We start from the raw sequence: 23546 nt of genomic DNA, 5'->3' as shown, positions 1-23546 counted from the left end.
CTTGGCTGCAGGGAAGCCATCACCAAACATACAAATGCACCCTTAACACACGCACACAGGAAAGTATGAGGTTACCTGGGAGATCAGATAGTGCTCCTCTCTCTATAATGTGCTTCCGATATAAAGTCTTCAAAACCTTGGCGCTGCCAAATCGCTTGAAGCGTCTCTTTACGTTGGTGTAATACCATTCCAGGGACTGTGTCCTCAATACCCTGCAGACAAATGAAAGCGACAATGTTGTTAGCTCAAACTGCAAAATAGGCTGACTTTTAATACTAACAGCTTCGACAGGGATGTGTGAGAACACAAGTGTCAAATTTAAGTTTTTAACCACTGATTTCATGTATTTCACAAATAAAATTTCGGTCGATGATGTTGAAGAATAATAACTATATTTCCCTTGGTTTTTTTTAATTATTGCATGTAAATGAATACATTTGAAAATTGTTAAAATAAAATGAAGACAATAGTTAGTGTTCAACTCTGAATCATTTATGCCTGAAAAAAATAAAGACAACATTTTTCCCCTTTGTTTTGCTTGAAAATGTAAATGAAAGATACAAAAGAAAAACTAAGCAAAAAATAAAATTTGGAAAATAATGTTTTTTGACTAGAAGAAAAAAAGTGTATATTTACACTTTTTTAATATAAAATATATACAAAATGAAAAATAGAGAATACTAGCCATTGAGAGGCACATAATGGGGCGTTTGTACAATTTCTAGGTCAACAAGGTCTCTAAATGGTTTATCAAAAGTGTTAATAATTAAAATACTCATTAGTTCATTTCATAATAAAATGATTTCCATTTAGTCAATAACTCCTAGCAATCATTGTTAGCAGGCATAATTTCCCCCAAAGGAACTCGGAACTACAATGCGGCCGTCTACAAAGATGAGTTTGACACCCTTGTCAATACGTCTGCTTGAAATCCATTTTGTAGGAAGTCTTTTGCAATGCCTGTGGGCTTGTGATATACATTAACAGAGCTACACTTTGTCTGCTTTTTGACAAGCAGTAGTTGGTCAGCAAAATACTTTTATAGGCAGTAAATTTGTCACCATTAGCGCCGTAGCAGACGGAATGAGAGCAGAACGTTGCCGGCTCACAGACTGCTGCGTTATCAAAGACAGCTTGTATCAATAATGTCCTGCCCCTATGCTTCTATGTAAATGTAGTTAATGTAGTCATTGGTCTTTTAAAATGAAAATTGGAAATGTGACATTTTAATCATAAGTGACAAAATACTTGTCAGTTGGACGGCTTTGACTTTTGAGAATGTTATAGTCCTCAAAGTGAACACTTGCGGACTTGATGAAAAATAATTCACATTCAATCCATAATTTTGATTATTCAATGATCATTACCCTCTTTACTTAATACCCAATACAGGAAATGTATTAAACAAGGGTAGAGTGCTTCACTACCGCAAGGACAGCAGTTCTCTTTTGAGAAAGCAGTCAGTATTGCATCACATTGTGAAATCTGGTCTCAGTCAACAACATTCTAAAACTATTTTACATGGTAACTTTTAACTATGCGTAGGGATAAAAGACGAAAATGCTATGTGGAAAAGCAACCCTTTCTTTTTCCCAGAAAGAAAGACCCTGTAGTTTCTATTACATGCATCAACTTGCTACTTATGACTCAATTGAAAATTGGACATAAACCCTCACCCTTCAAATTTAAAATGAGCTATAATACTAAAACATAAAATTTCTGGGTCAAGTTACCTGTCCTAGTTTCAAATCTTAAAAATATTTTTCAAATGCAAATAAGTCCATGCTCCTAAAATATTTTTTGTTACACCTCTACACTAAACAAATGAGAACATTTAAAAAAAAAAAAAAACATTAGGATAAATGTGCTTTAGCCCACTACAGGCTGAAGGCTGTGCGTGCATGTCTTCTACTGGATAACAAATAACCTAGAAGCAACACAGGCGCCAATAAGTTAGCATTTAAGTAGTCAGCCCTGACATGGAAGCAGTAAATAAAAATCCGGGTCCAGGGGTAGTTTTAAGATGGTCGACGAGTCGGACTTGAGAGGTTTACAGCCTGTATCAAGAAGATTATGCCAAGTATTATAAATTGTAAATATATTTTGTAATGTTTTTTTTTCTTACCAATATTCTGTAGAATGAGCTAATGAAGCTTTTAACAGTATATTACCTATTACTGCTAAACATGTCTTATAGGAACTTCCATAAAGTATGAATATCCAGTATATATATATAGCTAAATGTGTATACATTTTAATTTATATGTATTCTCAATGGGAAGCACCATGCATTGAAATGGGCTTTCATGGCATCAATTGGCAAAGGGCAAACACGTGAAAGAAGCAGGAAAAAATAAGCAACCACTTTAAAAGTTACCAGAGTGGCCCTGAGGGTTGCAAGGGTTAACACATGGAATGCACTTCCCCTTTTAAACAGAAATCCTTCTTTTCAGTAGCTTTACAATTGTCTGCATCTTTCTATTTAATAGCCTCAGTGCTTTAATTTTCTGCCTCCGGCTCAGGAGTTTCTGGTATGTACAATGTAAGCAGCTATATAAGGGAGCAAATTGCTGGCATATTAAAGGGCTGCAATGCCCTCAATCTAAAGAGGAGAAAAATAATGCTAATTTCAGTATGATTAAAATTAGCAAGGAAAGCACAAGGATTTAGAAGAAAGGGTGAGAGAGAGCTCTCAATGAATGAAGCATGACATCGCTTCCCTGGAGTGGCTTGGTTTAAAAAAAGAGCAAGAAGAGGAGAGAGTTGAAGCTTTCACGTGTGTACACGCTACACAAGCTTATGAGGGGGCTGCGTAAAGCAACTGGGAGAGTCCCATGTTCTGAGCTCCTGCATGAATAAATAAAAAGGGATTCCTATGGATGCTCCTCTGTCTCTCCGGGAATCACTCATTAGAGTGGCTGTCTTGCTGGGATACCCAATACTCGGTGTCCTTGGAGCTATTCTGTCTTCTAAATGAACTCCAATGAGCTATATTTAAGGGAAATTTAATAAAATGTTTGTCAGAGGTTCTCCTTCAGGAGCAATAGAAGGGTTAAAAATTCACATTAACACTGTGCTGGGAAATGTAACCAAAATGATAGTAAATGATGTATTGTGCTCAATACCTTGAAACATTACTATCAATTTGAATCATATACAATATGACATCGACATATGAGCAATTTGAGATACAAGTAAAATTTTGAGCAAATATTTATCTTGAGATACGAGACAAGTTTTGATATATGAGCAGAAAGCGGACATGAGAGGCTGCTCATAAGAACATGATGGGTAATATCTCTCTCCTCGCAACTCCCTCATGTAATGATGTCTCTGTGGTTGCAACTTCTTCGTGTAATGTCTCTACGAGCACTGGGTGGAATGTTGCATTTTTTTCCCAGTTCGTCAGCGTGAATGTTGTATATACTACTTTTTGTTGGCAAGTGGTCGTACGTTATCCTATTGTGAGGACATGTGTGCATCACTTTTGGATTATTTTTGAAGGGAATACAAAAGCAAACAAAACTCGACAGGTTGCATCTAAAAGTCAGGGTGGGAGCAGGGCAAATAGAGCCAAACAAGGAGAAAGGTAACAAAATCTAAAACAAAATAAGAATTAAGTTTAGTGTAATTAGATCAAATTTATTTTGGGCGTCTCTGCATGGTTGTCCAAGTTCATTTAAATTTGTTTATGCTATGTTACAAGCTTGTTGCCGTGCAAAAATGTCATATGAAATAGTCCACAGGATAGGAAATTTATCTTCTCATCATCAGCACTAAGATATAACAACTACTAAATTCTTCTATGGCTTGCCTGTGTTTTTTCAAGGTAGTGGCATATGATGTTTGGCCACTGCACTAAAAAGGCTGGGTTATTTATTCCGAGCTGCCAAAATAAGCTGTCCGACAGAGGACAAGGTGATAGGTCAAATGCTAAAAAGCAGATACAATTTTCTCTCAAAGCCACTGCAGCTTCTCACTCTTGTAAGGGAATCGTTTTAAATAAAGCATTTGGCACCAAGCGGCAAACACGTCACTCATAGCGACGAGACCAAATTGTGACCTTTCTGGGAAGCCGCTAGAATCTTGATCTCCTCTCCCTGGCTCTAAGATTGCCTTTCCCATAGAGAGAAAACCGAATGACGAGCAAGGCTTTCTGCATTATGGATGGATGAGAGTGAGGAAAGCGATTTTGCATGCGTGCTATCCTGCTTTTTATAAGGAATTCTACACAGACGCATTAGTTTTACTTACCTATGTCATAAAAATGTCCACATTTAGGAGGAAGAACACCTGGCAACAGTTAAGCAATTTTCAAATCAAACTTTATTATAAAACCCCAAGCTGCTTCATGCCTTTCGGATAAACTGATGGATTAATTTCCAGAGTATACTCATACCACACTAGCAGAATACGAAATGTAAAACCAGTTAAAACTGTGCTAGTAAGTAAGGCAAGTAAGGACGCATACAACAAAGTGACATAATTTGCTGAGCCGCAGCGAGCGCCACATGCAATTTGGAAGCTGAAACATCTGGCTAGGCAGAGCTCTGCAGAAACTCAGTTTTGTGGGAAATCTAGTTTTGCGATAATAGCTTGAGTTATGTTTACCACCATGACTGTCAGTGTGGATTAAAAGACCTGTGGCTCCCTCTTCCCAGGTTGCACATATCAATGGGGGCTTTAAACGGACAAAACACACATAGTTGGCTGGGATAAGCTGCAACACCCCATGCGGTAGCGAAAATGAATAAATGTGTTTGGCATGTACAACTGCCTCGAAGCTTATTGTTTTGCATTTCAGCCCCAATATTCATGTGTTGTCAAGTGCAAAACAAAATTCATAGAAAAAAACAGTTCTGTAAAGATTATTCAGTCAAGAAAGTACTGTACTGCACACAGTGCAATATTTATCGTGACCGTTATATTGATCAGGAGTCATGTTGAAGTGCAAGCTGTCGTTTCACAATGGACTACGCTGTTAGCTGACTGATGACAAAAGTGATGAAACAGTAGATTGAAGGTCAAACCGAATCAAGCTCGGACACTGGGGGCATTGTGTAATTGTCACAGCCAATCCATAATGAGTCTTTTTAGGCAATTAGACAAATTACACCCATAATTGCGTACTAAATTGAATGTTCTTTTCAAATGCTATCAGTGCATTTGATAGATGTTTGGATTATTGTGGTTGTACTTCATAGCATAGTGTTAAGTGAGCAATGAATGAAAAGGAGAGAGAGGTCAGAGGAGGGCAAAAGAGAGCAGAAATGGGAGAGGTGCTTTGTAAATGTCAACGCAGTGACTGGCAACATAAAAGGCAGGGTGAAATCGTTTAAATTCCTTTAAAGATATTTTTAGCAGTACTTCCCCGACAATCTCTAATGGTCAAGTCGGAGAAACTGTTCTGGCCTGATAAATCTGGAGCTTTGAAAAAGGTATTTTATATTGCTTTCGCAAAGAGGATCACAGAACAGCTCCAATTTTGGCAACCGGAAGACTTATCAGATAGGAAAAGTTTAACCTTTTTGTCAACCTGCGGTTACGACATGTCTGAGCTCTAGAAGGCATTCTTTAAAATGCTTTTTTTCCCCCCATCCATCTGGCTGTTTTGGCGGATATCCTCATTCTTTGCAGTGACAATTTAATTTTCAAATTGTGCTTTGGGTTTTGACACAGACTAACAGGCATGCCAAAACTGCAATTTCAGCCATAATTACAACTGATTGGTTACATTAGCAATGATCATTAGTCGAATCTTTTTGCAGTAGTTATGACAAAAAAATACCGTATTCATTTATGATTTGGATTGATAGAAAGAAGGAACGCACTTATAGAAATAGTTCTGCAACCAAAAAATAACTGTAGTAGTACTCTTGTGACTATAAATCAAAACTTTCCCAATAAAATAACCTGAAATTGTGACCCACATTTTTCACATCCTTTGAGAGCATTTGTATGGCAGAAAAAGCTGCAAGGCAAGCCAATAAAGTGAGCCATATCATCGCACTCCAACCAAATATGGTTCAAATGACAGTTAAAACAAGCCTTTAGATGCCCTTAGACACAGGACCATAAAGTTGGTCACACAAGCCAAATCAAGAGGCTAGATCACAGCAGCCTTTGTTCTTAGTGTAAGGAAAATTATACATGCTATGTCCAATTTAGTAGTAACATGAATAATTGTGCGCTTACAAGGCCATAAAAATGTCTCGTCTCCATCAACACTCCACATAATGGCAAAATACCATAGCAAAATCACCAATAATTTGCAAATCTACACTCTCGGTTTAAGCATGCTCCTTTCAATCATCAACAAATAGCTATTACAAGTGCCGTACTATATGCCATAGCATTGCAATCTATTATATTTCGTTCATTGAAAACAACAGATCACCACAAATAGTCAATAATTATGAGGATAAGTGAGGTATGCATTCCTCAACAATAATCTACGACAGTGATAGCTCAATGTAAAACTAAACCTGTCATAATTTTATGAAAAAAATACTGTTTATTGGAAAGTTGGTAAGCCTTTAGTTCCCCAAAAACACAATGATGTGAGACGTGATTGCACGCAATGGCAGACTAATTGGCACTGAGTCAAAACCACTCAGGCACACCATTGGACACAAAATTTCATACTATGGCTGAGAGTTCCACAGTCAATTTGACAAGATCAGAGGAGATGGTTCCAAAACAATTAGGAACTACTGCAGTTGATTCGTGAGGTTACGCAAACATAAGCAATTTCGGCCTTGATGCACATGTACCCATCCTGCCTTCTTGATTTAATACACCATCAAAATCAAAAATTATTCAACGAAAACTACTGATACATCTGAAATCTCCAAGCAGAACCAAACATGTTACAACTTTCCACTAATTTATGTTTGTGATTTTTGTTTCTTGTCACTGGTTTATAAAGCTAATAGGTGTGTGGCAATACCCATGTGAATCATCACTCATCCGATTTTCTGATTCTGGCATACGAGATTGGTATCTGTTGTTATGATTCTGTTCCCAATTTAAAAATGACAGGAAATAAAAGCTCCACAATTTCTTAAGATTCCAAAAGGATTTAGCCACATTTGTTTATAACAACGCAAAATGAGATCCAGCAGGCAAATTCATACAGCAAGTTAACATATAATTTTAAAGGCTTACCACTAGAACTGTCGCTTCTTTGGTTTGGCATAATGACACCCTTGTTTTGTATGTTACGTGACCAGAAAGCGTATTCGGGGCATCACTTTGACAGATGCTTTAGAAAACGGTGTGTTCACTGCACCGTATGACAGCAGGGTTCAGGGCACCCTCATCGGAGTGACGGTAACTGTGAGCATTCCTTTAAGCCATCACATGAGCTATGATCCAGAGAAACATCTCGCTACACAGCCTGGGAGACAGGGCGTGGGAGAGTGATGGTGATGATGAGTCTCTAAGAAAACATATACGCACGTACACAATAATCCCTCTATCATCCATCCTTCCCATTCCTTGCATGTATTCACACAGCATTTTGCCTCCAAAGACAGATGGCAAGAATCAGAGGGCGAATTTGTCAAAATATGACATTCTATTGCAGTCAAAGACATCAATGTCAAATGCTCCAGAAAGTGAAAGAATTAAAACTGTTTGGGTGAAGAAAACAAAAATACGATGTTAAAGTGCCACTGTCTGTAAGACCATTATAAAATAGTTTGCGCATACATTTTCAATGACTATTATCTTTTGTGTTCCATATTATCAATTGTAATGTTCACACACACAAGCACTCATACAATATAATTATCATACTAACAAATAACAGTCTACAATATTCAAATAATAACATCTTTCTCCTTTTTACAGTCAACTTGGCAAATAAAGATCGTGCATTTCAGCTTCAGCTTGTGTCGTTGAAATAGGACAAAAAGATACCAATGTTTTGTGCCAAGAGTCCAAAGTAGATGTTGATTGATTGATCCTTCAATGTTTTTGATCGTGACACTGATATTTTGTGTGACTTTTCAATAGCCCGTGTATGAAGAAGGGCAGGGGGAATGCACTCATGTTCACTCTTGTACGCATCTCTCTATTTTACTCTTTGGTGTCCGACCCAACTTTTCTTTTAATAACAGACTTGTTTCAATGAGGATTATGCCTATGGAGGCAAAATTCTCCTTTGGCAGACCATCACGAACAATTGTCCTCTTTGACTTTGGCTTAGATCGTTGCTTTTTGAATTTATCTTTTCTTCACACCTTTGGTCACAAAGGGTACTCATGGCCTTGTTCCTAGCTGGTTACATCATTCTTGTTAAAATGAAACCTATAGTTAATAGTGTAGTTGTTCAAATAAATATATTTTTTTTAGAAAACTGTAGCTTTTCATGATACAAACAAAGTGGCCTTGCACAGATGGCCACAGTTTGAATCTCACTTGCAATTATGATGGGAACCCTTCGAGTGGAAGAAGGGTGCTGCTATGGACTCAAGCAGTGCGAGTATCAGATTGCCTTGGGAGAAAGTAACCATACAGATGAAAACCTACACCATCCATCAACTGAGCGCCATTTGACACTCTCGACCCAATCACAAAAGGAACACTGCAATTTTCTATATGGAGTGAGAAGTAGGAAAGAAATCTTGTTGGCGGAATACAATTTCTCAGCCAGCATATGTGGTGAACTCAGTTTTATCCTTTAATTATACTTGTCATTTTGTAAAAAGCTCAACCTAACTCTTGCTGATTCATATGCGACATAAAATTATGCACAATAATAACAGCAAAGTGCAAAGATCACACAGTTTGCATGCTGAGATAAACATAGGAGTTCAGTGTGAAATTCTCCGCAAGTTAACTAGTTTAAAACCACTTGGACTCTGCCTATTCTTTGGCCTGCTCGCTTTCATGTCAACTAGCATGTGTGAGCAAACATCATATAGCTGCCCAAAGCAGGGAAACGCTGCATTATTCATAGAAGTGCTGTCATAGTGAGCAATTGCAGCCATAAAAAGAAGAGGCGACACTGGTCGCATGGACACATCTCACCCGGAGTCTGGGCTGAAATACTTTTCATTAAATCAGTTCTTAGAGTGATAGGTGCAATGTGGTAGGGATGTGTGGCTATATTATTATGCACACCACTACGATTAAGATCCAGTACAATTGTATCATAAATTAATTCTATTGACAGACACTACATGGAAGTTAGTTCAATTATTGGAGCATGGTAAAGCACATCTTCATTGTGAATCGGTTTGGCTCCGAGATTTAGGGTAGGGAAAAAGGGTATAAGTATATTGCAATGATGAGATTTGAGAACTAATCCATACAGTAACGTTAACGAGGTTGCAACAAATATGGGTATTGTTTTACAGATCTCAACCCTCTGACTTCCACTCATAAGATTCTGTTAGTATGTAACTACTGATGTACTGTTTTCAAAAAGCTGGCTTATTTAAAAAAGATGAATGCTGTTAATTATAAAATTATAAATGGATAATATTATTTGGAATTAATGTATGTTTAACCAAGTGGGAATTGTAATTTAGAGGGATGCAGTGAAAGCTGCATACATATAATGACCAATGAGTATATACAAACACATGCCACCTCACAGGATATAATTTAAATCATAGAAGACTTCAGGGAGTAGCTTAAGTTGCATGCAATCGTGTCTGACAAATGTACTAATTGTTCTCCCTAGAGTGTCTTTTCACATCTTCGGTAAATTTAATGTAGGCATTAATGTCTGTTTAAGTAAGCCCATATTTCCACCCGTGTTTCAAGTGTCTGTAAATTTATAGTCCCAATGCTCTGTACATGTAGCCAGGATTTCTTCACCAGTCCCTTTTAGAAGACACCCACCCAAGCAGTTCAACAGTCGCATTTTCACACACCCCAAGATTGAATCCCCCTTTCACATAATTACAAAAGCTTTCTTATGAAATGAGCACAACAGCAACAATCACTGAATACAAACTAGTCTGTGGTTTATGTGTGATACAACATCTGAAGGCAGAAAATTACCAGGTCAACTTCAATCCGCTTTAGTCTCTTACATACTACAATACATGACCACAATCTAGGTCAAATAAAGAAGTAGGCAGTTGTTTTGGGGAGTAAACACAGACTGATTCATAGAAAAGAAATTATTGCTAAAGCACAAGAAATTAGATAATTGTACCTGATTAAAGATTAATTTTGAAATAAGGGACCAGAAAAAAAATCATATTCAACATGCGAACACCTATGACAATAATAATGGGTTATTACATAAATACTCAGAGATGTACTACAGTTTATATTATTTTGTTCATTCATGAGGAAAAATTACAGCTACAGTGAGCAGGGCCCGTTTTACAAGAAATAAAAATCTTCCTTATTTTGACAGGTAAGTCTTTTCTCAACCAGGGTGGTCATTATTACAGTAAAGCAGACCAATTATTCAAAAATATTGTAGAACGCTTTGGTAAAAATGCTCAATGCTCATTAATGCCTGGCTAATGTCCCAAAATCATTCATTTTTGGCTGATGTGTAGGGTATTTAAAAAAAATTGAACCCCTCCAAAAAAATAAAGAAGAGTATTTTTCTTTTGAGATTCTTAGTCATCCAACTCAAGATAATTAAAAAACACACACAGATGCTTCTTCGAAAATGGAAAGGCAAGCCAACTCTAGTGAGGACTGAATTTTCCAAATTTTGAATGGTATGAAAGTAGGAGGAATAAAAAATGAAACTTTTACAATCAATAATACTCAACTTTCATGGTCAGAGTAGAGAGTACCTGAAAAAAATATCACTGTACTCCAGTCGATGGACAAAAAGAAGCATATGGGAAGATGGCCAGCACAGAGCTGCATATCCCAGGAGAGTTGGGTCCTAACGCATACTTAATAGCATCACGATCTTTTAAACTTAATGAGATCAAACAACTCTCAGCACTCAAGCGGAAAATCGCTGAGAAACTCCGGCTGGCCTCACTGCAGCAAAGCCTCATTTTAAATACTGCAAAACTGCAGAGGAGGTGCAATGAGACAAAAGCCCAGGGCCATGCGCAAGCATACATGTTGGTGAGCGAATACACCCAAATTAGTGTGTGCAAACCATATGAATTCCTGCAGTAGTATAAACACATCCGCATAATTTTCTAACTGTTGTTTATTTCAACAACAACAAAAATCAAAAGAATAAAGACTAGAACAGTTGGCATAATGAAAATATTCGGGCATGTGTAAAGTCTATAAAGACATGTTTTGATGAGTAGAACTTGTCCTTAAACTGAAACATAGTAGTTCATACATTTGGATAACAGCAATGTACTTGTTACCACACACAACTCAAAGCAAAGTGCTTTAAAATCTGTCATCCATTTCCTTACAGTCCCAATATTTTTGTCTTTTGAGTTATTTTTTTCTACCTTAACATGCTGCTTCTAAAAATCTAATGGAAAGAAATACACTTCACTCTCATGAGAGCAGAATTTCAAGTAGATGAAGGAAGGAAGGATGTTTAATGATATGAAAATTGCTGCCAGTGGGTTAGTACTTCTTGAGAGGCAAAGAATTAATACAACATCCACGTATTATAGCCAAAGAAATAGTGTACGCCTGTACGGCATTATAACCCATTTCAAAAAAGACAAACAGATTGGCTCGCCAATAGAGAAAAAATGTAATGTTTGGTTGGAATGTCTTTGCTGCGGCATTGTTTCGATGAACTTCCGCAGTGTCAAGATTTATTTTTATCCAGTGTTGTATTAATTTTTCATAAGGTTGTCCCGATCACATATTTTGCAGCCGAGTTAGAGTCCGAGTCACCTGGTTTTAAGGTTGAGGAGCAGTCGGCAGTGGACATCTAGATAAAAATAATGAGTTTAGAAATGATTCACTTTAAAACTTATATTAAAAAACATCTATAATATTATAGCTCCACTTGATGTGCCAATATCACATCTTTGAAATGATCAAGATGATCAAATAATCTTTTGTGCAAAATAGTCGCTCTCATAGCAACTTAAATTGCCTATTCAAATAATTTTTACAGAATATTTCTTTACACACGAGCCACATTAAAAGCTTTCTTAGCCAAATGTGTTTCTCTGCCTATTGTGATTTTACTAGCATTAAGTGAGTTGTGGATAATGCAATTTATTTGTAGTACATTAAAAACTCATGATTTATCATTTCCATTAGACAGCTTTGAATAGGATTAAGCTTTCCCACCAGAATGTCAAGAGGTCCACACATCTATCATCTGGATTCATGAGCTCTTCTGGAGTGACAAGGCCTTCCAGAGCAACATGAAATCTTTGAAAAGCGTTTTGTAGTTGTTGCCGTTACACTAATAAATGCCTGAAATGGTTTTATGAACATCAATATTATTTTGGAACTATAAAGGGAAGCGTGCCTAAGTCCTTTCCCGACAGTGGAAAACAGGTTCTTTCTGCAATCCCTCTAAAGAACATTAAAACCATTTTTTTTTTGCTTCTGTTCTGACCCGCTGGTCATTTTACAGCATAAACCGCTTTAAGAATCATGAGATTTCCAATCGCTAGCCTAAGCACTACCAGCCACAAATTCATATGGATCAGGTTGCGCGTGCCGGTCAGTTACTGTACCAAGAATAACCATCCGATCGCAGACCAGGAATGCAGCGACTGGGTTTACTAATGGACTTGGATTTATTGTACAGAAAATGTGGATGCTGGTGCAATCAGCTTCTGTAGAGACAAGAATGCCTCAAAACAAAATCTGCCAAATGTCAAATTATTTGCATAGTATGAATGTCAAACTTCTCACACCCACAAGAACGGTCACTCTTTGTGTTTGTGAGTACACGCCCACTTGTTTACATGGGCATCAGTGATTTATCACCAGCTACACACCCCTCTCCACTATCATTGAGCACAGGAGCCATAACAGCAATAGACAAGAACAAAGAAGGAATCGACCTCTTGCTGAAACACAAAAAGGACAAAGGCATATTGCTTCCATGTTGACAGCCAATTAGCTTTGAGCAATGCCTTTCATACTGCGCAGGTAATTTGGATACTGACTGTTTTAATAAAAAAAAAAAGCTAAGTATTTTAATTGGAAGATTGCACTTGGCAGGGTAAGAGAAAATCTATGATTTACTTCTGCTGTCTTTTTTTAATTTTCATTGAGAGTACAGTAATGGCAAAAACTGCATCCAAAAAAAATTAATTAAACAATTACAATATTTGTACTCTACATTGACATTGAAACTAAATGTTCCATTATTTAATACATATCAGACCAGAAGTCATCAAACATTCACTATTTTGCCAGTAAAATTCCAGATAGGTGTAGCAAAATCACTTCAGACCAATTGTGAAGGATCTCTGTTGAAGTATATACGTATTACTTTTTAAAAATAGTATATATCCGTATATATATATATATATATATATATATATATATATATATATATATATATATATATATATATATATATATATATATATATATATATATATATCCGTATATATATATATATATATATATATATATATATATATATATATATATATATATATATATATACATATACATATATAAAAATGTATTTTCATGTGTCTGTATGTTCACCCTCTTGCTACTGTAACAATGAAATTTCCCGAATACTGGATGAATATCTATCTAACCTAAGTCAACCTGCCATGACATAAAATTCTTGATGAACTCATGATTGTTTGGCAAAGTTGCACGCTGAAGGCTATGGAGAATAAAGCTGCAGTAGAAACTGAGGAGCTGCATTGTTTGCTTACTTTGCTCCATCCAAGCAGGTGTAAATAGCCTTAGAGTAAAATCACTAGGCAAGCAAACGGTGGGACAGAGACATGTAAATTATTCAAGTGAAGAAGTGGGCGGTGGCGGCTGCTTAGTGGTGCTTTAGAGCACAGCCTCCCTTCGAGAATGCAGTCTTGCTCGCTGATGCTGATAAAAATACTCCCTAAAGAATGACCAAAAAAAGACTATCCTAACTTTGATAGTACCAAGAGAGTTTACCAGGGGTGCATGAGACAAAAGAACACATACAACTGTCGGCGATTCCTATAGAGATTCTATAATACATGCTGCAATGTGCAGACAAGCGAAAAAAATGGATGCGAAAACTTCAACAGTAGCTACTAAAAAAGCATTATTTAGTCTCATTCTTTTGAACAAAATTAAACCTTTGGGCTCTTCTGGGTTTTATCTCTCTTAATCATTTAACACTTCCCAGGCCACTTTTAACTTAAGGTCTTAAAGGGGAACAGGTGGGTAGTCCTAATTTTTCACAAAAAATGATGTGGCATGTGTGTGCTGTTGGTGATTGATTTGATTTTATAATTGCTCTAGTCTGGTTCTCTTGAAGTTGTCTAGAGTTTGTTGATTGCTTGATAAGTACTTGCCTATTAACATATTTTAGGTATTTTTTATTTAAAAATTATTTTAAAAATAGGAAAAGGGATTATTGATTTTTTTAGAATAATTTTAATAAAAGAAATGAGAACAAAAAGGAAAAGTCTTTAGTCAGTTTTATCTTTTCTATTAGTCTGTATTTGATTCTATTCTTTTTTTAATCAAGGAAAAACAAAAATAGTTTTCATTTATATATTTGCCATGAAAAGCAGTTTTATTTTAGGAACAATATTTCTTAATAAATAGGGAAATATATTTGTATCTATGTAATTCACATTTGTATTTCATCCAATATATAACCATATTTTTTAAATAGAAAATAAGAGAAAAAATGTCTAATTTCCATAATCCTTAATAAAATGATTATCTTTATAAAGAATCAAAATGAGATAATTCTAAACACCTGCTTTTGCCCTGTAAAACAATTTTAGATGTGCCGACTAATTGCAAGAATAATTGGTGATTATTCGGTCAAAGTAATCGTTTGTAGTAGCCCTAATGTGTTCATATATCTTTCGTCATGAATGTGAAGTGGTCAGAGCATATAAACCACAAACAATTATTCAAAGCAAATACTCAGTGTGTCAAATAAGAGTCACAAAAGATATAGTACATTGATTACTGGTGTCACAAAAGATATAGTACATTGATTTTTTTTCTGACTAATTAGGTAAAGGCTTTAACCTAATGAGTGTGTGAATGTTTGTAATGATTGCAACTCCACTTTTGATGAGGGATCGCACTAGTGCAACTGAGATTAATAACGGACAGCTGGGGGGAGGAGGCGAGAGAGAAAAAGTGGAGGCTAGAGAGAAAGTCAGAGAGGTAGAGAGACACCATTTGGCCTGTTCCATTGAGAATTGGATTTGCATTTGGATGCTGCAGAATGCCATGAGGATATTACAGAGGGAAGGTGGGAATTGGCAATGGAGGGTTATTATTATCTTTTTTTAAATATCCTCAATCTTTTGATAGCAATGTGTACAGATGTGCTATGCCCGTGAATACTCTATGCAGATGCACAAATTCACTGCCTAAAAAAATGTAAATCCTGGTCCATGTCTGACATATTTGACAGAAAAATAAACAATTGCCCTTTCGCAAAAAATCCACTCCTCTTAGTGATAGCTGCTAAGCCAACAGGCGCCGTGGATACATATGTCAGCGAGTTTTAAATGATTTATTTTGCCAGTAATATATGTAGTGGTGGGTTATATACAGAAAATGAAAAAACTAACAAGCTATGGAGGCAAGGGAAGACAGGTTCAACTCAAGCATGAAAATGGTAGGGTGCTCAGGTGTACGCTCACAAAATGAAACATAACTAAATAAAATACCATATTTCCCAGACTATGTCACACTTGAGTATAAGCCACATCAGCCTATGAATAGAAAAGGAAAAATTACAGAGCCGGACAGGAAAATAAGTCGCAGTTTTCGGAGGACAATGTTTTATATGATAAGATAACTTGAAATTATCTTTTTATTATAAACCCTAACAGTAGATGTATCCAATTTAACTATGCCAGAGGGACACCTCCTAATTATGGATGGGGGCAGCTTGTTGATCCTCTCTGAAGATTTGGTAAAGTTGTACGTAAGATTCAAATTCAAAACCACAAATGACTCAAATAAAACAATAAGCTATAAGATAATTTGATGGAGCATGCTCGCTCAATGTCGTTGCTAACATTTATGTTTGATATAGAATATCTATTTTGAGGGCAGAATTTGCACATGGTCAATTTGTTAATATATTACTACATTTTAACACACCCTCCAAAATATTAACCATATAACACAATGTCATTTAATTACAATAAAAAGCCTAATTCTAGCCATATTTCTAAAATTGCTAATCTGAATCCAAATATTTTTCAGAGTAGACAGTCTAGACAAGCTGTAAATTGCCATTTCTGATGACACTAAACCCCCAGTGAGAGTAATTCATGCTAAGAGCAGATTTAAAGCTGCTTAATGCACTAATGATAAGTGCTACATGTATGATGGTGGTCGATGCTCTTGTTGTGACATCCGTACCATCTGTGATATAGTCTAAACCCTTAATGAGGACATTTCTGAGTCCCTGGGAAGCTCAATGTTCATAGATACCAATGGAGGTATATGTGACGGGAGGAACTAAACCTTGCCTACCTCATTCAAATATCATCGAATTTCCTTGCTTTCTTATACCTTTTCACAGACATATCCCTTGTGTCTCATACCGGCAGAAGGGAAGTCAAGCTACCTCTGTACATTGAAAAATCAATCAAAGTTGAAAAGAGGCAGTGTCAGGCAACGGAGAAATAAAATTGATGAAATTGGGCCAAGTGGAGGGGCAACACATTTTTCGACAGCAACCTGCACACATTAACCTCTCTGATTGGACTTACCTTTTGAAATAAACTGCAATAAGTATGATTAGTAATCAGCAATGAACAATATTTTACCAACCTGCCTTTGATGGCGCCTTATTAACATATGAATCGCCCCACTTTGATGCAACAGTACATACTTCCAATACCCCTCCCTTCCAATGGAAAAATCCTTTTTCATTCAGTAATAAGTGCGGGTACTAATACCCAATGGCAATGCAGATACCCACAAATAAACCTCAAATTTTGAAAATATTAGCATATTTAAGGTCTAAATGTTCACTGCATTTACAGTTCAAATCAGAAAAATCACTAAATCCTATCCAAAATATTCCCTTGCTTTTTTTGCACAGGTTTAAAAAAAAAGTCACAGCAAAATATGATCAAGCTTGAACAGCTGGGACCTTTAAAGTCACCTCTACAACATGTCATTTTACCCCAACACATTGCCCTCTGTGAGCATCCCTCCATCCATCCATCCAGAAATACCTCAATTCTACCTCTAGTTAAAAAAATACCGAGCATGAACTCCCATTCATTCCCCTGGCAAATCTCTGCTCAGAAGTGTATGTTCACAAGTACTAACCTGCCCTTCTGACACGCAGAGCACAGCCAGGCTTTGTCCTTCTTGTTGTAGATACAGCAAGCCTTGCACACGTTGTACTGGCAGTCCAGACACTCGCGTTTGGGGTTGAGCAGGAAGGTGAAGGGCGCACAGCAACGAATGCAGCAGTGCTCGTTGAAACGATGCTGCTTGGACAGGATGGAGCATCTGCTGCCTTCTTCCACCAGCTCTTGCTTCATCTCACTAGAGTTGAGCGAGCGAGCAAAAGAGAGAGAGAGAGACAGCGGGAGAACGAGAGAGGGGGTTAAGATAGAGAGAAACAGAGCAGGGGGGGAGGGATGAGAGCATCTGGTCAAGTGGTTAAATATGACCGTAAAGTGGAATAATAGAGAAATTAAAAATGCATAAAAAAGGGGACACACCATAGGGGGAGTAGGGGGAATTCACATCTTCATATATGTTTTTCCTTTTTGTGTAACAATGGCTCACGTTTCGATTTAAAAGACTCCGCCATGCTGTGTTTGCCCACTGCAGTCAGAGCATCCTCAAACTGTAGAATGAGCCTTCTTAATCAATTACAGCATAGGCAGGATGAGAGACTGATATTCCGGGGGCATAAATAATGGTGCTTTGAAGGTCATTGGCACAAAGCTTACACTTGGGAGTGCTTGACAGGATTACAAAAAAAAATGCGCTAAAATGAGGATAGTATGAAAATGCAGCTGGCATAAATAATGTTTTTTTTTCTGTACGCACGCTCGGCAATTATATTAATCTCTGAAACTCATCATTCATTACTGATCTTAAACTGAAATCTATGTACTAAAAGGATATTTGCTAGAGGGGTGGAAGTTGGTTTTAATAAAAGGTTCACATACTGCTTGTCCAAACATTTAACTGATGTGCTGAGTTGTTAAAGACTGGGAATAGAGAGCCATTCAGCATGTCTAACTGACGGTGCGTGCATGTGTTTGGGGTGGTTCGGGGGCTGCAATCTTCAATAAATCATAAAGGTTGCGCCTCAACAGCACCTGCCCCAACGCACTGATTGCTTTTCTTATGCATCATTAGATGCGGAATATTAACAAGATAAGAAAGCCATTTCATGGACTGTATCAGGAAGTGTGGGGCTTCAATATATACTGTACCAACTAGTAATGTTCCGATCTGATACTAGTTTCGGATTTGGTCACAAGATTGTATCTAGTCCTCTAGTCCTGTCTGATTTCAGTACTATTATGGTATTAGTCTGCTGTAAATCAAACAACTGTTGAGTGAGACGACATCTCTTTAGAGACTAATAACAGTCACAGACCATTGTGTAATATAATAAACAAAGCATTTCTTGACATGAATACCAACAAAGTAGTTCATGATTTACTAGTACATTATATTTTGTAGTGGTCAAGAAAAATAGGCATAGAATTGGTATTGGCAAAAGATGTCTTGAAAAAAATCGAATTGGATCGGAAATCCAAAAATTTGTATCAGTATTTAACATATGTACATTTGAGAAGTAGTTAGTATGTTGCACCAGTCAATACTGTGAAAAACACATACATAAAACATTAAGAAATATATGTAGTATGTGAGCATGTCTGCCTTTTTAAAGGGTAATAAATTACTTGTCTTGTACAGCACTTGCAGTAGCTGTAAATTAGATTCTCATATAAAATATTATTTAGCAGTATCAGACATGCACAGTGGCTTGTCAAGTACTTGCCTATTAACATGCAGCCAGTCAGCCAATGCTAACGTCCGTGCAGTTGGAAATATTTATGGATGGTCATTAAAGGAGAGCTAGAGCATTTGAAATGGACAAAGTGAAGTAATGGTGGCAGTCTCTATTGTTGCTCATGAACTTTGTACTTTGGCTTAAAAGCTATCATGCGAGAGCCCTTTAAAGCCTCATGACCATGCAAATTCAAAAGGCTTAGGTACTTCTCCCAGCTTCCTTTTTTGATTGTTTGGCAGACTATGTTTGTATGAAATACAATTTGATGTCTCATGTATTCAATACAGGTACGCTGTCCATGGTGCTGAATTTTGATGTTTCTTTTTAGTTTGCCGCATCTATTTGTTTGGCCTCGAAATGTAATTGTAGATTCTACATTGCTGCATTCATGTTCATATAAATCTTATTGAGCATTTTTTAGCTGTTCCTACTTTTTGTTTCATTTCATTATAAATTAGATTTTTTGTTTAGTTTTAAAGTATACTATTTACACAATCCGCATTTTACATGTAGGATGCAAGAACACATCATGATGACTTAACTCACTTAATCATGCTCTACAAAGGTAATTTATTAGTGCAGGTGGTGTGACCCACATTTTAAAGCATCAAAGTTCTACTTAATCCAGTTGAATTTCTAAAAGTTGTTGCAACAGTAAATTATTTGCAGGATTATCCACAAATAATTTTACAGTAGTAAATATACATAAGGGCTTTGGACTGAGTCAATTTCCCTGTGGAGCATGAAAATCAAGATTTAAAGTTACTTTTGACAAACTTTCATTAACAAAAGGCTGATTTTTTTTCTTTATTTTCCATGTTATTGCATTTCAAGAACCATAACATTTCAATGTATGTTACCTATTTACATTCTACCATCTGAAATGCATTTATTCTTCCTTAGATATACCTTAAAAGGTACTTGGCCGAAAGGTATGATCATACAGTAAATTGCACACAGATAACAAATCCATGTTTATGTTTAAAACTGGCTACTACAGTGATATGGTTTGAGTTGTAATGGGGCAATTTTTGGCAGTGCAATTAAAATGTATAGTAATGCTAATGGATTATTAATAATAATAAATGGTATCATAGTCCAGCTAGAGTCCCAAAGGGAGATGAACCATGGGGATTTACCAGTCTTTGAATGTGCCTGCTGCTGCGTGCGTGCATGTGCTTCTGTGCGTGTGTGAGTTTAGTTGTGTTTCCAATTGATGTTGGAGACTAAATACTTTGAGGTACAACAGGAGAGAAAAAAATGCACTTTTGTAATTGTGCACTGATTGTGAGCTCTCCAAAGGCTAATTTGGAGCAATTTCAGCATGAATTTGCACTGTGAACCTGCGGCAAAAGCGCATACAATTTCCAAAAAAATACCCTTAGGAGGCTCCAAATGAGAGGGTTCTTAAGTGTTCAATCCATTTCAATAACAATTTACGCTGTAAACTGCTTTTTTTTATAAAAGTGGGAAACTGAAACCAGTTAAAAATAATTAGCAGGTCGCTTTCATGAAAGCTGAAATGTTTTTTACCGTTTTAGCTGGAATAGAACTAAGAACCAAAAAGTAAAGAATAATCCCGTCATGCACACATAACCTTATCATGGATGTTGAAATAATTGATTTTAACAAATTTTACAGAACACCTGCATTCCTTATTATAGATAGTCACCAGTGAGGTTGGCTTCTGTCTGCCCAGCCTTTCTTTGTCTTGGGCCATGTGGACACCATGTAGTCTATCTTTTATTCCCACAATAAATAGAGAAGCAGTGCTGCAAACTAGGCAGCTTTCCGCCACAAACCATCGATTTTCTGAGTGTTTTTTTTTCAGCTAAGACGGGTGTAAATAAACCTGACTTCAGATCGATCACTGAATATCCCAGTGACATACCGCATTAATACATAACTCTATATTTAATTTTGCTAGTATATGACTGCAAAAGAGATATAAAGTGCTGTCACAGTTGCATTGGTTGGACAAGAGATGGAATACAGGAACATTTTGAATAGAAAGTCGTTTTTGGAAGTCTTTCTAGGGAATGTTTTGAAGACTGTGGTTGAATGTTAGCAACCAAATTGTGGTATAGATGGCCTACTGCCATTGGGATAGGCTCTAACATCTCCATGACCTATGTAAGGAAGGATCCATGGAATGGAAAATTAATGAACCTTCAGAAGTTCACCCGGGAAGATCTGAGAGATGATGATATTTCTGAGAACAGTTGTTCAAGTTTTTTTTTCAGACATTCGTCTCATGTCAAGATGATTCATAGAAAACACGGAGGAAAGGGAGGGGGAGGCTTGTAGCCTAAGGGTGCCTACCTTCAGAAGATAATGACTTTATACGAAGACATCTGAGAATTTTGTTTACGTTTTCCTCAAACTGACATTCCACAATGGTTGTCTAATTAATTCAATTTTGGAATGACTTATGTCTTTCAAATTGTGGTTTCTGGTTAAAGGAATTGGGGAGATGATATTTCAGACAGCTTGCAATGCTAATATTTAAAAAAAAAAAAACTATTAAAAAACACACAAACACACAAATCAATGTGCTTCTTCTATCAGCATTTCAATTTATGCCCGAAACCAGAGATGTCCAAAATAAAGCCCACTTTCCAGTTTTTACGGCCTGCAGCAGTGATGAAAATATTATTGAATATTCTATGACACAGGTGTCACTGTGTGGAGTATGTATGTTCCTGCCTGGTTTCCTCCCATATCCACAATGCCCCAATTAATTTCGGAAAATAGAGGTATCACTGTAAATACATTTTAAAAACTCGATTCTAATTCTGTTTTACAAATGAGAGTGGCAAAATGACTCATCCTTTGAGTTTGGACACCTGCCCGAAAAATAGACATAACAACTCCCTACATTATACTATTTACATAAGGGCAGTGACAGAAACAGCTTATGAAAATCATGCATGTGAATCCATTCAGAACCTGCTAATCAGTCCTCCATCACACCTGTGCATTGCACTGGATCCATCACTTGCCTCCATTTAAAATGTGTGACGGACTTGGAATTGGGTTTGCAATTGGGTCACACGAAACTGAAATTTCTCACAATGCACAGCAAGTTTAGAGCGCAGAAATCATTGAAAGCAAGGCATACATTTCCACGGGGTATAAAATGACGAGTAATAAGAAAACATGAGCAGCCTTAAAATCAATGTAATAATTACGAAACTTATATTAGAAAACATGAAGTGTTCTTTTGTAATTTTGCAACGGTTGAGAAGCATCACAAAAGCCGATGTAATCATTCTACTTTAGTCTGAACTGTCTCTCACCTCGAGCTGAAAAAGTTTACAGAGAAAATGTGGCTAATTTCTACACTATACATAATTAATCATATTCATATCATTTTTTTTGCTTTGCCCTCAATGTTCTTGATTCATGCGGTGCATGAATAAAGAGCTAAATATTTTACATTGGCTCATATTTCCTATTTTTCTTCACCGTCTTTTATGCCATGTCTCCAAATTCAAAGTGACCACATCACTGCATCATTCCACAAACACCTAAACCTTGCCTTTAAAGTCAAATAGTTCCTTCAGCATGTCAAAGATAAGATATTTTGTCAGCAGTTGTCAAGAATCTCAAGAGGCACACTTCACTTCTCTGCACAGTTCATAAAGCACACAAACACACAGTTCCTCATCATCGTTATACAGGTTCTGCATCACAACAATCCTGCAGGCTTTATAGCACACTAAGCCATATGGCAGCTTTGTGAAGACACTGGAAAAAAAAGATGTATAAATATGAGCAGGGTTGTGTGCATGTACAAACACACCCGGTGTAAACTAGGGACATTTTGAAAGGCGGCACAAGCCTAGGGATTCATAAAAACCATCTGGGTTAATACAGCAATGCATGAAATGCAGTATCCAATTTTATAACCTCAATGACCTTAAAAGTTTCACGCAAACCCAAGGGATAGTATATTTATATTTCATTTTTTTAGATAAGGCACTTGTACAGTAGTACCTCGACATACGAGTGCCTCGACATACGAGCAATTTGAGATACCAGTACAATTTTGAGCAAAAACATTTTTTTATGTTATGTTATGAGTGCATTGCCTTTTATGTGTTTTATTAAAAAGACATGGCACAAAACTACTTTCTAAATTATATTTATAGGAAAAAAATATCTAATGCCATGATGCAAGGAGACTCAAATGGTATCTAGATATAGAAAATAAATGAGGATGAGACCTTGCGATATGTGTCAAGTGTTTTTAATACAAGGAGCTTGAAGCTGGGGGCAAAGAATTTTTCAAAATATATAAATAACAACACTTAGATCAGCACGCCATTTAGAAGCCCTGGGGTTAGTAATCATGGGCCTGCTCATTAAGGCATATAAAGTCAAAAAAGTTTTAGCTGCTTCAGTAGTTGGTTAATTGCCTTTCAGCGACAGTTAGTGTTTCACCATTGCTATA

At 36.7% G+C, this 23546-nt stretch overlaps 1 protein-coding gene across 3 annotated transcripts in view; it reads right to left on the bottom strand.

The window, feature by feature from the left end:
* Nucleotides 1–23546, bottom strand: part of myripb (myosin VIIA and Rab interacting protein b) — a 91361-nt gene that overhangs the window by 21406 nt on the left and 46409 nt on the right. For all 3 annotated transcript variants that reach the window (XM_077735864.1, XM_077735863.1, XM_077735865.1), the window contains 2 exons: nucleotides 17377–17598; nucleotides 76–212 (listed from right to left, as the gene is read on the bottom strand). In XM_077735864.1, coding sequence (XP_077591990.1) covers nucleotides 76–212; nucleotides 17377–17598 — 359 coding nt within the window. The remainder of the gene's footprint in view (nucleotides 1–75; nucleotides 213–17376; nucleotides 17599–23546) is intronic.

Source organism: Stigmatopora nigra, chromosome 16 (assembly GCF_051989575.1).
Source record: "Stigmatopora nigra isolate UIUO_SnigA chromosome 16, RoL_Snig_1.1, whole genome shotgun sequence".
NCBI classification, from domain to species: domain Eukaryota; kingdom Metazoa; phylum Chordata; class Actinopteri; order Syngnathiformes; family Syngnathidae; genus Stigmatopora; species Stigmatopora nigra.
Note: the sequence above shows the minus strand (reverse complement) of the source record. Positions and strands in the feature narration are given on the sequence as shown.